Source organism: Apostichopus japonicus, chromosome 10, assembly GCF_037975245.1.
Source record: "Apostichopus japonicus isolate 1M-3 chromosome 10, ASM3797524v1, whole genome shotgun sequence".
NCBI classification, from domain to species: domain Eukaryota; kingdom Metazoa; phylum Echinodermata; class Holothuroidea; order Aspidochirotida; family Stichopodidae; genus Apostichopus; species Apostichopus japonicus.
The window spans coordinates 296,185-311,512 of record NC_092570.1 but is presented as its reverse complement, the minus strand read 5'-3'; the positions used below and the strand labels follow the sequence as shown (position 1 = coordinate 311,512).

Below are 15,328 nucleotides of genomic sequence, written 5' to 3'. Positions count from 1 at the left end.
GTTTAGAAACGCTCAATACATTTGAATTTGCAAAGTTAAATTGGGAGAATTTTTAACATTCGACCCAGCCTACGTCTTATAAAAACATGGTCATAATATGCTCCCAAATAAACTATCCATTGGAGCTAACATAGAGCCCCATATTGGCCAGCTCTGCCAAAGACACTGACCGGCAATCGCCGTCTATGGGAGGAAAGAATGTCAACAAAATATGCACATATATATGAAATCAGACACATTGGAGATCCACCCCATCCTCAAAAGATAAAAGTAATTATTGGAACAACCTTATACATGTAGATATGAATATGGGCTGAATATACCATTTCATGTTAAGAAAATCTAATTTGTTCCTGGACCACAAGACCCCCTTATATGAATATCGGATTCAAGGAGTCCAGGGCTTCAATTAAGGAGCCCAGGCCGGCCAAACAATCTTCTTTATCGAATGCTGAATCCTCCTCTGCATGAAACTATTCAAACCATTTTACAGTAACGATCTGGTTTTTGTAGCTCACTGAGACATGTAATCATCCATTCCTAGCCCCCACCCCTCCCCACCCCCTCCCCGACCCCCGGCCCTCACCGTTCTCCATTTTATTTTTGTATATAATCCACTGTGTTTAGTCCTTTGTTCTGATGACACAATTTCATCACAATTACAATTACATCATGTACCATAATTGTTTGTATCCCGGTGCCTATATTGAGATAAATTGCAGTGGCCTACTGTACGCGATACAGCTTCTAACTCCATGCATTTATAAACTGCCATACTACGTTATCAACAGTAGCATGTACGAGTATATATATAGTACCGTGACTGGTGATTACATGTGTTTTCGAAGTATCACCTACATGATATAGGTCTAGTCTGTTATTCGGAGATACCTGGGCAACAACGAAGTAGCCAGAATCTAACTATAATGAAAACAGTGATTTTTACTTCATCGTGAGCTGATGAAAACCTTGCAGCTTGATATATGCTTATATGTTATTGCTACGAAGCTCTCTGACCTGTAGCTGTGTCCGTGCACTCAGTAGTTGCATATAAGCCGTTCAGGTTTTCCAGTTATACTTTCTATGTAGGCATAATCTGCTATTGTTTGAATTCACTGACCCCGTGACTCACGTGCGTTTCAGTTTTGTCTTTGTATTGTTGATAGAGGAAACGTTGAAATTACAAGAGATATTTCGCAATCGCGAACAGAACTGTTTATAACGGTGTTTAACATACGTACAGTATACGAAAAGCTTCAAATATACTCGCTAGCAGAGGAGAGTTGAAACATCTTGTCAGATCGGAATTGACTTCAGTGCGTAGTTACAGGGGTATTATGAATAAACTAAAAACACATAAAATAGTGAACGAGCAACTGAAGAACTCTTTGGATCAAATGATGTAGAAGAAACGGCTGCTTTTCCCGAGGTAAGGGTGTGAATTTGATATATATTTTACCGGTCATATGCTTTGAAAAGGTCAATAATTGACTACAGCATAGAACCATGGAGGTAAAACAGAGTGTTTTACCTCCATGATAGAACTAACTTTAGTTGGATATTATTTTATGGCACTACATGGAAACGTTAGAGCCTTATTCATTGTGGATCATGGCACATAGAATAACAAGAAGTGTACAGTTAACTATTTCATTGGATAAATGCCTGAGATAGCAGTACTTTGACCTATAGGTCTAACACTCAAGTTTTCTGCAGGCTGACAAAACCCTGCACTCTAGTAATAGCCTATATCGTCCGGTAAAACTAAAAATGCAGCTGTTTGTATGCTGGAATGCCTACAGTACAGTAGCCTATGTTGACCAGTGGTATGAGAGAGGGGCAGAGGGTTCATGGTTCCTCAACTCACATCGTCAGTTGGGGAATTTAATTTCTGTCGGAGAAGAATAAGACCATTCCATGGTGCACAGGACGTCCTCATTTGGCGGATCCAAGAGGTGGGTTGTGATGGGGTTCAACTTTACATAGACCTACTACTTTCCGGGAGGTACTATACCTTAATGCCCCTTTTAACACGTACCAGGCACCCCACGTCCCCACCATTACTTTCCTTTTCTATGATATAACCAGAACTTGCTGACGGTCAAACGATACAAGACCAATTAAAGGTGAAACAAGCCTAACTATAATTATAAGTCTTTGTGATAGAAAGAAACTCCCCAACTGCTAAAATGAACAGCTTTCATGTGATTGGCGATATCGCAAACTAAACATCATCGAGTCACATCTGCTTCATTAATTGTTTTCCCTATTTATTACTATGTTTCTTATTTTGTAATGGAGATGAAGTTATAAATGGTGAATCTAACTTGTTGAAACTCTTAACACGGCCTAATGATTACATTGGTTTCGGTGTCAACGATGTTAACATTCGACCTTGAAAATACAAAAGGAAAACATAGAGAAAGGAAACGTTTTCAGATACTAGAGGCTCTATGACGTCACAGATTTACAATATGACAGCTTCCAGCAACGACTTATAAACAAAAGATATTTCGGAGCAAGATTTTTCTTAGCTGTGTCGGGACATTGTTCTTTGCAAATATCTCTGTCAAATTAGCAAAGATGAACACTGGTCACGTGTCCCCTTAAAGTTTCATCTCAACTTAACTCTACAGAGAAACAAAACAAAAATACCTTCGTCTGAATTGTACAATATTTTCAAACTATAATGAATTACTGTACATATATTAGCATTGGGACCAAACATGAGGTAGATATCTCTACATAGTGAAGCAAAGCCGGATGGCTGTAGACTGCGTCATATCGACAAATACATTTGTATTTCGTATCATGATGAAATTCTTTGACGCTCTATATATACAAGTACTTAGTCTCAACACAAACAGGAAAGTAAATTACGTATATACATGTATCTGATGTGTGCTAATTCAGCGATTTATTCATCTCACGAAAGACTCACATAGTTTACACGTAAACAATAGATTCGTCTGTGGTGTACCTTTTGAATGTTTGTTACCAACAACAGCAATGCAATATCGTTTTTTCAATTTTGTTTGAAAAAATAGAAACATTTGCGAAATTTGACAATGGGCTTGCATCACTAATTCGGTAAGCGCCCATCAACACAAAGGTTACAAAGTTAACCCATTTGACCTTTCGTCACGTGATGTCCATTGTTAATCCTTTACAATTGCGTATATAGAATATGTTTGTTATTATGTACGAAGTGATTGTACGTACAGGTCAAATCAATCCGGAAAATAATTCAGGAAAAGAAGCACCTTGGACTATAGAAAAATCGAATACGAGGTACCTTCGGAGTAAATTTATTGACGCTATCAAAGCAAAAAGAATTTTAAAAGAGTTTTCAAAGTTATGATGGAACTCAGAAACAAAGCCTATACTATTTGAGGCGTTGACCCTCTGCCCATTTAGCCGCTTTCTGAATGAGTAAGAGTGGATTGTCCTTGCCGTGCTGAGTTTGCGTTTATGTACCTGTCTTTACCTGAGATAGGTTTTCAAATAACTTGATTAAAATGTTACTTGACGAATTAATTACACGCGACTGCAAAATATTACGGTCTTTCTCGAGTTCTTTATTCCTTGTCGCAGGCAGAAGGAATCTATGCGATGGTGATGGCGTGTTGATGTGTATGTGACACTTGTTCGTAAATGCTCAAACTTCAGAAGGATAACTGGGATGCATTTCATACTTGGTATGTAGGTTCCTCTTATACAGTGGCGGCGGAACCGGGGGGGCTTGGGGGGGGCTCAGCCCCCCCAATGAAAAAGTTGAGGGGGCAAATGCATGATAAGCCCCCCCAATATTTACCAAGGCTCCGAAACGTGCATCTGCCCATTTTTCAATGCATACTTGTCGATCTGTCCGATGCACACGTATACTATATTGGTGTAATAATTTTAGTAATTGCTGGGGGACCCTCGGCCCGTTCCCTGGCTATAGACCAAATTGTCACCCCAACCGCGTCTTCACGCCCCGTGAAAAGTGGAAGCAGTGAGTGTGAGTACCGGTATGCGTGACACAACTTCGTCTTAGGCCAATGACTTGCCTTATTTGAGCCAGTTCTCCAACATACCCTTACTTAGTGGCGGAGCGTTCATATATACAGTCAGGGGGCGGATGCCCCCCTCCCCCCTGACGGACTCAAATGGACTGCTGGCGCCCTTTTCAGCTTTTCACTACTTTTTACTTATTCGCGATTATTGACTATTTTATTGCGCTCTCATATACCTATTGACCATTTGTCATATTCTGTTGGTGTAATTTTCCGACAAAATGGCGACGAAACCTATTTATTCTCCGTTTATCTGCAAATTAGCAAGGCCCGGAAAGGGTCATTTCCTGCAATGTAGGGAGTATCTTTACTCAGAAATTTTCTGTACGCTCCGCGCTAACCTGTGGTGGCGCTCCGCTTAGATAGTGTAGAAAGCGCCCCTACAGACCATTCTTGCCCCCCCCGACCAATACCCCTAGCTCCGCCACTGCCCTTACTACACTCAAAAACGGCTTTGCGAGTACACTACGAGTAATAGCTACTCTCTTAAAACACCATCGAATATACAAATTACAATGTTTTTACAGACTTTTACGTGCAATCTGAGAAATTGCAGGCTTGAGACCCATATTTAAGGGCTAGGTATTCTCAGCATAAAACACTCGGAAAGTGCCGTTTCCGGCCATCTGGGGGTTTGAAAAAACCCAAAGTTTTCTTGTACGCTCCGCGCCAACCGATGGTGGCGCTCCGCTTAGATAGTCTCCACACATTAGCCCCCCCAATAATTTTTACGTTCCGCCGCGCCTGCTCTTATAAGTAGAACTGGTTTGGGATTGTTGTTGATATTGGTCAAAGGTCATTTGAGGTCAGCACGGGTGAAAGTCTGAAAACAATGTGCACGCAATATCTCAAAAAGCAGAACTTGTATGAAGTTCAGACCTGGTGTGTAGCTTGTCATTGGTGAGTAGACGATCTGTTGCGGTTTTCGTGGATGTCACATCATTTGAGGTCAACTCATGTAAACATGATATCTCAAGGAAGGTCGCCTGTGCAGTTTCTATATTTTGGCATGTGGGTTTCCTGTAATTAGTTCATTGTTTGTGGTGAAGGTCAAAGGGTCATTTGGGGTCAGCAGAAGACTGGGAATATATCAAGTGTGCTATATCTCCAAAATCAGATCTTGAAATGATCTCATATATGCATGATATGACAGCATTGTCTATTGTATAGTTTATACATAACTTGATGTAGTTAATTTAAGGTCGCGAGTTGTCAAAACTTGAGCACTATGTAAAATTAAATACGATATTTCAGATAGAAAACTGCAGTAGCTAGTATTTATGGCTATGGCTTCTCTATAATGAGTACAAAAACACTATATTTTTTGGTGGAGGTTACAGGTTATTTTGGTTCAGTAGAGGTTCAGGTTACACTCTGGAAATTTTAAGCATGACATCATACGATGCATATGACTTTCCTATAATGAGTACAAGAGCCCAGTAATTCCGTGTGAAGGTCAAAGGTCATTGGAGGTCAGCAAGAGGGAAAGTGTAAAAACCTTCAGCACTGTAGCTGGATAAATTTGATTTCATGTGGAGACATTTTATTGTTTTTCAAGTCAATGGTTGTTTAAGGCTAGCAGAATTCAGTCCCTGGAAACCTTTCCTTCTTAGTTAGGGATGTGGTCAGTAATAAATTTTTTCGTGTCAGCATGACATTTTGTGCAAGGACATGGTGTATAGCACATAATTGGTCTGACCTTAATTATTGTAGTCCGCATGCGCGCTCCAATATCGGGATTACTAGCCCGCTCCATCATCTACATGGCTGGCGGGTGAATTTCAGCTGAACATACACTCTTCATATCGATCTCAAATTCATAGGTTGGCTTCGCAGGAAAAGATGCACACCCAGATTTACAAGACTTGAGGCGGCGAACAATTAATTCTGCACACGTAAAGAAAATAGATCTCCTTGAGTAGCATACTTTTTCAAAACAAATTACTTTGGTTCGTTACAGGTAACATTTGAACCCATTTGTGTTGAAAAAATCTTGCAAAAAGTTGCAGGCAACAAATGTTTTTATCCGCAACGACTCGGTGTTATTTGGTCATCTCGGGCACGAACAGCTTCCCCGTTATGGCACCGCATTATATACTACACAAGTCATAGTTACTTTCCAAAGCTAACTGCTCCCGTACGCATATGGCGTATATTTTGTGTTTTGGATGTTGATAAACCAGGGCCAGGAAATCGACCAAGCAGTTTTTAATAGACCGAAGAGTGTACATTTGTTCAATGATAGATCTACATTGTATTCGTTAGATTAATCGTGCATTGGACCTGTGTAAACAAGGTCTTGCTGAGTTTAGCTATACCAAGGGACAATAGGATATTTATTCATTCCAATATTGTAGGAACAATAAACATTCAATCGTAATAATATTAACAAACAGTATAAGGCAACTACTCCCTTTAATTGGATTAACAAACAGTATAAGGCAACTACTACTCCCTTTAATTGGGTTAACAAAGAGTATAAGGAAACTACTACTCCCTTTAACTGGATTAACAAACAGTAAAAGGCAACTACTACTCCTTTAACTGGATTTACAAGGATTAACAAACACTATAAGGAAACTACTACTCCTTTAACTGGATAAACAAACACTATAAGGAAACTACTACTCCATTTAACTGGATTAACAAGCAGTATAAGGCAACTACTACTCCCTTTAACTGGATTAACAAACACTATAAGGAAACTATTACTCCCTTTAACTGGATTAACAAGCAGTATAAGACAACTACTACTCCATTTAACTGGATTAACAAACAGCATAAGGCAACTACTCGCCTTAACTGGATTAACAAACAGTATAAGGCAGTTACCTCTCCCTTTAACTGGATTAACAAACAGTATAAGGCAACTACTACTCCATTTAACTGGATTAACAAACAGTATAAGGCAGCTACCTCTCCCTTTAACTGGATTAACAAGCAGTATAAGGCAACTACTACTCCCTTTAATTGGATTAACAAGCAGTATAAGACAACTACTACTCCCTTTAACTGGATTAACAAACAGTACAAGGAAACTATTACTCCCTTTAACTGGATTAACAAGCAGTATAAGGCAACTACTACTCCCTTTAACTGGATTAACAAGCAGTATAAGGCAACTACTACTCCCTTTAACTGGATTAACAAGCAGTATAAGGCAACTACTACTCCCTTTAATTGGATTAACAAACAGTATAAGACAACTACTCCCTTTTATTGGATTAACAAACAGTATAAGGCAACTACTACTCCATTTAACTGTATTAACAAGCACTATAAGGAAACTATTACTCCCTTTAACTGGATTAACAAGCAGTATAAGACAACTACTACTCCCTTTAACTGGATTAACAAGCAGTATAAGACAGCTACCTCTCCCTTTAACTGGATTAACAAGCAGTATAAGACAACTATTACTCCCTTTAACTGGATTAACAAGCAGTATAAGACAACTACTACTCCCTTTAACTGGATTCTCTCTTCTTCTTGTTTTCCTCGTTTTGTTTTGCAGACATTACAGTTTGATCTTCCTGCATTTCATAGGATGGATCCAGATATTGCGGCCGCCCCAATCGCTACTGATGGAGGATGGGGATGGATTGCTCTCTCCGGTATCTTTGTGATCGGAACCTTCCTTGCAGGTATGGTATGATGGTATGAGCATTGGTCAATGAAATATGTAGTTTGTAGAATCACGCTTAGCCAACATATCAGGGTGAAAAAGGCAACTTCTTTTGGAGGGTGTTGAGATGCAAATGCTGCTATATTTTGCCACAATTGGAACAATGTTGAAGAATTTTCAACTGTATATGTGGTACTGCATATAATTACATGGTTATGTACTGCACTTTAGGATTTTCTGTCTGTCAGTGGGTGGGGGGGGGGGGATTACTGAGTCCCTTGCTGACTTTTCTGGAGGTTGAAGTTACCCTCTCATTGTGTTCCTTTGTCTTTCGTTGATTTGTATATCATGTTATTACTTTCAAGGAAACTTACAGTTTCCATTGGCTTGTCACCGACCAAGCCTTACTGGATACACCGCAATGTTATTAACAAGCCAATGTAGTTACAAGCATATGGTGATTCCTAAGTAGGGAACCAAACAAGTGTTAAAGAATCAACCTTCTCTTCAGATAAAACATCCTTTTCATGTTCATGTTAGTGTGTGATTGATATTCATTGCTCCTTAAAACTAAGTATGAGTCCAAGTTCCCAGTGGAAGGTGAAGACCGCTGAGACGATGACACGATACAAACAATACCTTAAAATTTAATGCCATGTGCTTAGCCGACGACTTTTATAGCTAAAAGACCCTTTAGCATTGAAATGACTAAAATATACAAATCTGCAGTATCTTATATCACAGCGTTTTACGAATCTTGTGTTGATCATTGGCATGTCCTATGAGTACGTCGGTATAAATATCTACGTAGGCAATTGCCCGCTAAAGTTTCTGCGAGCAGTGAAAAGTGTTCTCCTGAACGGTAAATGTTGCAAGTTCATTAGCTGACTGCGACACCTTGCTTTTTTTCTTCTTGAAAGTTTTTTCTTTTTGAGGCCTTTGCTGCTTCCCAGATGTTTACAAGTTTCATATCCGTGTTACATATTGAATAAAAAATATACTGAATATAATCAAAATATTTCGTTAACAATGTTTTCATGACGTTTGTCACGTGATTTCTGATTAGGTTATCTGAAGAGTGTTGGAGTGCTGATGGTTCAGTGGCAAATCGAATATGGCGTCGGAGCTCAAGAGGTGTCATGGATAGGAATCGCACTTGGTTTCGTCACTTGTACTGGAGGTAAATAATATCATCGTCTATAGTTACCGTTGCTTTCAGTAGTGAAACATAAGCCATATGGATGGGATGTTGATATATATATAGGGCACAACTGGACAATAGATTGCTATCGACTAATCCTGATCAGATCGGTGGGTCTGGGGTCTTGAAACAAACTGCCCATTTGGAGCCTTGAAACTAGCACCTTTCGACCCTATATAAGCAGCTCAGTAACTCCAAGCAGACTGTGAAATGTATGTGAAGCTTTGCTGAACCATATGGTTAGTACGTTAAATCGCGAGGTCAAAGGTCACTACAGTTAAACATCCTTTTTTGTTCAATTATACTTATAAATTCAAGGAATTATCACTAACCTTTGCAGGGCGTAAGAGGGGGGGGGGGGGTAGAAGGGTAGAGGGGGCGTGACAGAGAAAATATTCCTCATAACTTAATGATTTTATTTAAATGAAGTTTTCTATTTTGACTCATGCAGCGGTGATTGCTAGTGCCCTCAGTTCTCGTTTTGGATCCAGAATCATCGTTATCATTGGATGCTTTGTTATGGCAATAACCCTGCTACTTGGGTCTTTCACATGTCAACTCTGGCAACTTTATGTAACTAATTTATTGACAGGTAAATTTTCTTTCAAAAATATTGATGGTTTTAATATCGTTTGTAGTATTTTTGCAGACAGATAACATCGACTTCCACACTTATTTCATGATACCAATTGGTTTTGGCCAATTCAGCTGACTACATGGCTAGGAAAGGACGTAGGAGGAGATGGGGAAGGAGTTTGATATCAGAACTTCGGAGGTTTAGTGCGGAGTAGCACACGTTGAGAATATATTTGACAGAGTGGAGAATGAAAGGGAAATTGATACTTTTGGGGCTTGGGTAAGATGTGAGGTTCACGAAGTGATTGGTCATGAAAATAAGGTGTGTTTTGTATTGGATGCTTGAGTTTCACAGTGTCGTAACCAATCATCAAATATGGTGGGGTTTGAGGTTGACGAACAGGAGGAGTGGATAGAAAAACTACCGTTGGACACTTTATTTAATTATGACATTTATGTGGGGCTGTATGAGGTAACAGGTTTCGTTTCTAAAAGTGAGTATTATCAACTTATATGTAACTTATATTGTTCAAAAATTATTAAATATATTGTTATAATTGATGATTCCAACTCAATATCTCCTTTTCTTGGTAATGAACAAAGCAGACACTTGTATTTCTTTTCGCAGGTCTAGGGATAGCTTTAGGATACCTTCCAGCTCTCGTTTCTGTCGGCTTCTACTTTGATAAGAAAGTTGGCCTTGCCAACGGAATTGGCTTCTCTGGTTCTGGATTTGGTTTAATTGTCGTTCCACCAATTTTACAGCTCCTTGTTGAATATTTCGGTTGGAGGACTGCCCTTCGCATTTTAGCCGGTTCATCTCTTTTACCGTGCCTCTGTGGATTCCTCATTAAACCGACTGAAAAAGAAATATTTTGGATGACTAAAGAGAAGAAGCAGAGAAAGAAGAGTTTACTACAAGAGAATGGTAGAGAGGTGGTGGAGCCTGTTCTACCATCAGATGATACCACCAAGCCCAACTCTGCCATCAAAGATAGTCAAGTTATGTCAAAGAGAATCAAGAAAGTATTATATTCTTGCCTCAAGTGCGGTGGATTTCATTTATTAATAGAGAATAAAATATTTATTTTCATTATTTTCACTTTTGTATGGACATCCTTCGGTTCTTTTGGGTCGACCATTTATTTCAATGCCAGAGCTGTATTTGATGTTGGACTGACTCAGCTCGAGGCGTCGTATTTAATTTCTGCCATTGGGCTGGGAAATTTATTGGGCCGTGTTGGACATGGGATTTTTCTAGATCGAAATTTCATGACGCCCTTGGGAATGTACTCCCTTACAAGTGTTATCAGTGCAATATCTATCATATGCTATCCTTTCTTGGACAACTTCTGGACTTTACTGTCGTGTGCCTTGATTTTTGGACTTACAAATGGACCCTATCCATCTCTTCAAGTTATGGTGCTACGCGATATGCTTTCACCTGGTGACGTGTCTGGGGGATTTGGTGTGGTGCTGTTCTTCAACGGATTTGCCATGGTGACTGGTGTGTTAATCATGAGTAAGTTTCATTTCATATCATATCATATTCTCATGTATCATGTAATGTCCCTTCATCGTTTGTCATTTCATGTCACGTCACGTTACGTCACATCGTCTCATTTTAGTCGTACGTCATGTAATTCCATGTCCAGGGGCGTAGCGAGCGGGGGGGTGTGGGGGGTGTCACACCCCCCCCAATAATTTGGTCGCTGTCGGCAAATTTTGGGTCTGTCGGCAAAAGGAGAAAAGGTGAAGAGAGCGGAAGGGGAAGAAAGAAGGAAAGCTGAATAGAAAAAGGAGAACGGGAGCTTCTTCCGTGCCAAATTTGACTTAAAATATTCACCAGATTGCATCTAAGGACGTTCAAACTAATTTTTCCAAAGGGGAGGGGTAGACCCCCTACCCTTCCCCCATTTCAGTCACCACTTCCAGATCCGTCGGCAAATCAAGTTTGACTTAAAATATGCACCAGATTGCATCTAAGGACGTTTCAAAACTAAAAATTTTCCAAAGGGGAGGGGGACACTCCCTCCCCTTAGACCACTCCCCCATTTCAGTCACCACTTCCAGATCCGTCGGCAAATCAAATTTGACTTAAAATATACATCAGATTGCATCTAAGGACGTTTCAGAACTAAAAATTAGACCCCTCCCCCATTTCAGTCACCACTTCCAGATCCGTCGGCAAATCAAATTTGACTTAAAATATACACCAGATTGCATCTAAGGACGTTTCAAAACTAAAAATTTTCCAAAGGGGAGGGGGACACCCCCTCCCCTTAGACCCCTCCCCCATTTCAGTCACCACTTCCAGATCCGTCGGCAAATCAAGTTTGACTTAAAATATGCACCAGATTGCATCTAAGGACGTTTCAAAACTAAAAAATTTCCTTAGGGGAGGGGGACACCCCCTCCCCTTAGACCCCTCCCCCATTTCAGTCACCACTTCCAGATCCGTCGGCAAATCAAATTCTCCACACCCCCCCAACAAAAAAACCTTCGCTACGCCCCTGTCCATGTCATGTCACACGTTACGTCATACAACATCAAGTTACGTCAGTAAGGTCACTCTTTGTTATATCATGTATCATCTTATTATGTCATTTCACACATCACGTCATTGAATACCATGTCATCGTGTCATGTAGTATCAAGTTATGTCATGTGGTGCTATGTCCCTGTCGGCATGGCGTTTTTCCGTATTTTCATTTTCACTTCATTGCATGTCAATATAGTATCCACATATTTTGATAAGAAATTGAAGAACCTTAAGTTAATGATTTTAGTTTTTTCTTTCCTCTTGTCTTTTTTGTATAGGTTTTCTATTTGACACAAGTGGAAGTTACGATTTGTCGTTTTTCGTGGCAGGAATCTCACTTTTCATAAGTGGTTTCCTTCTATTCCTTCTCCTCATTCAAAAGAAGCTAAAGAGAGCATCCGGAATAGAAGCAATCCCAGATGAAGATGATGAAATAAACCAACAGGAAGCAACAACTACAGAGTTCATAAGAGCAAACGAAAGCCAAGAGGTTACCAAACAGAATGTGACATGTGACGTCACCAAATCACGTGAATCAAGCGTATGATTACGGAGACGGACATTTTGTTCACTTTGAGAGGAGCAACAAATTCACGGTTTAATTTTAATTATATGTCAGTTTAACCATAAAATATATGACTGGTGTAATAAAAGTTTCAATTCCCTGTTTACTCTAATTCGGGCTAGCGGAGCCCACAGTCAAAAACGGTTACGAACACCTACCATTTTCATAGAGCTATTAACTATTATTTCGTTAATAGCTCCTTGCCTCTATACAGGGGCGTAAGCTCAGTTAATGCAATACAAAATACAGAGTTATTAATATTATTATTATGGAAAGCAGCCTTGTATTAAATAATAAATTTGATATCACAAGTTCTTTTTAGCGAGTTGTATGGACGGTGTGGAAGTTTAAATCCACTTGGAATTATGTAGGGCTTATCTCTCCTGGCATTTATTAAACCAGTTGTAACTGTTGGCAGATTATGGCTCTTTGGGCTGCTCCAATGCATCGGCATGTGGTATCAGGCTTATCCTTGTATTGTGATGTAACACATGTGATATTTTCTAGGGATACTCATGTGATCACATTCATCTCTGTAAATGAGTACATTTGTTTGGGGATGGCAGGAATGCTCAGAAGTATTTGTGTATTATGTGATGAAAGGGGGGTGTAGGCGGTTTTACACTATCTAACACAACGTAGTCGCCAAGAACCTGAAGTATTTTTAAGCTAAGTTGTAAGGTAAAGTTCATGTGGTATTTCCACGCATTGTTAAGGGATTTATATAAAATGCATTACATGGGAGGGACAGGACAGTCTACTCTGGTTGCTATTGGAAGAAACATTCTTGATGGTAGGCTTCAGGGCCACGTAGCCTCAAGTTTGTACAACACATCCAGTACAACACACTCAACCTTACTGTAAGAAGTTTTCTTTTCAATAAATCTGGGATAAAAATACAGTCACCTCTCTGGATTTATTTGTGTTCATCTTCATTCTCTGGACAATAACAATACTACATCTTAGTCCAAGAATCCTGAATCGGCTGGCCGGCGCTACTCAAAGAGGAAAGTGTTTCATTGGTGGCAACGGTGGGATGTCACCTATCATATACGGAAGAGTGCAAAGTCAAAACCTAAGGTGGTTCATTCAAACAGACAGAAGCCGTACCATTGTAGCTACGATAGAACCTGGTTGGAAGAGTCTATTGTGTCAACCAAACGAGGGGTTAATGTCGGGGTTCAGTGCAGCCCCAATATCTCTAGAGCGGGCCAAGGGAATGTTCCTTCAGAGGGGGCAGAAACTATGGGGGCGTCTGGGGAACTCACATCTATTCTTTGACACGACAGAATGACCCCACCGGGAAAATGGAAGGCCCACCACAGCAGGGAAATTCCATTCGTTATAATCTCCGTCCAAGGTACAGGAAAGGGATAGGGTCTACGGGGAGGTGAGCATATATATATATATATATATATATATATATATATATATATATATATATATATATATATATATATATATATATATATATATATATATATATATACATATACATGTAGTGTATATGTATATATATATATATATATATATATATATATACATATACATGTAGTGTATATGTATATACAGTTATACTTATAGTAATACTTATATAGTGGTACTTATATGGTTATACTTATATAATGGTACTTATATAGTTAAACTTATATAGTTATACTTATATAGTTATACTTATATATACTTATATAGTGGTACTTATAAAGTTATACTAATATATCTATACTTATAAAGTTATACTTTATGTGTGTGTGTATATATATATATATATATATATATATCTTGTTACATATATATATATATATTGTTATATATATATATATTGTTATATATATATATATTGTTATATATATATATATATATATATATATATAGTTATAGTTATAGTTTATGGTTTATAGTTAATAGTTACAGTTATACGTATATAGCCATATATATATACATACACATGCAGTGTACATGTTGCGGTGATAATAAACGACTGCCAGTACATATCCACAATTGTGCATTTACAAATTAATTAAACTAAATCTACCGTAAACTCTAATAAGTACGTCAATCCTGTACTTTATTGTTTCAAAGACGGTATAACGAATGACGGTACGAATGAATTCAATGCAAATTTCATCATCAATGCATGCTTTTGGTCATGCATTAAATATTGTTGAACTTTCTAACTTACAATGGCTCTAATAGGAGGCTTAAGGCCTTAATATGTCATGGTGGGTAACAGAAACTATGCGTCGCCCACCCCTTGCGCACGACACGGGGTGTGGGAACCTTTTGGTAATGGAGAGGGGAAGGCGAGGTAAAGGTGGGAAGAAGAGGTATCATTGGCGTTCATTTTGGGTGTCTTATGTATTCGGCGGTATTGGGACACTATTGTGACCTACATTAAGTCATTGTCATACAGCTTAAGTCATTGTACTAGTATGGCACGCCAACAGAGTAATAAATGACAGATTACGGTCATGTAAATCACCATGCTTTACGATTATGTACTAAACGTACACCATGATGTAGTATTCTACTTGATCATGATAATGATGATGTCCCTTTACACTAAACACACAAGATCACGCAAGATAAATTTGCTCATCAAATAATTTATGGTACACGTCTTCTATACGTAACGTTATTACATAACGTACTTATACTTACGCATACCTACATGCATGTATAGATGGTTACTTCTAACTACCTAACATATACTAAGATTAGGAGAAGAGCATCTATAGGAGATTCGCACTTTGCAAAAGCA

At 38.9% G+C, this 15,328-nt stretch overlaps 1 protein-coding gene across 1 annotated transcript; it reads left to right on the top strand.

Annotated features, from left to right (window-relative positions):
* The first annotated feature begins 860 nt into the window (after positions 1-860).
* Positions 861-13,466, top strand: LOC139974935 (monocarboxylate transporter 12-like). Its single transcript, XM_071982488.1, has 6 exons — positions 861-1,429; positions 7,573-7,702; positions 8,750-8,863; positions 9,336-9,476; positions 10,089-10,982; positions 12,281-13,466. Exons 2-6 carry the CDS (start codon positions 7,606-7,608, stop codon positions 12,547-12,549), a joined length of 1,515 nt encoding a protein of 504 aa, XP_071838589.1. The 5' UTR covers positions 861-1,429; positions 7,573-7,605; the 3' UTR covers positions 12,550-13,466.
* The last annotated feature ends 1,862 nt before the right edge of the window (positions 13,467-15,328 follow it).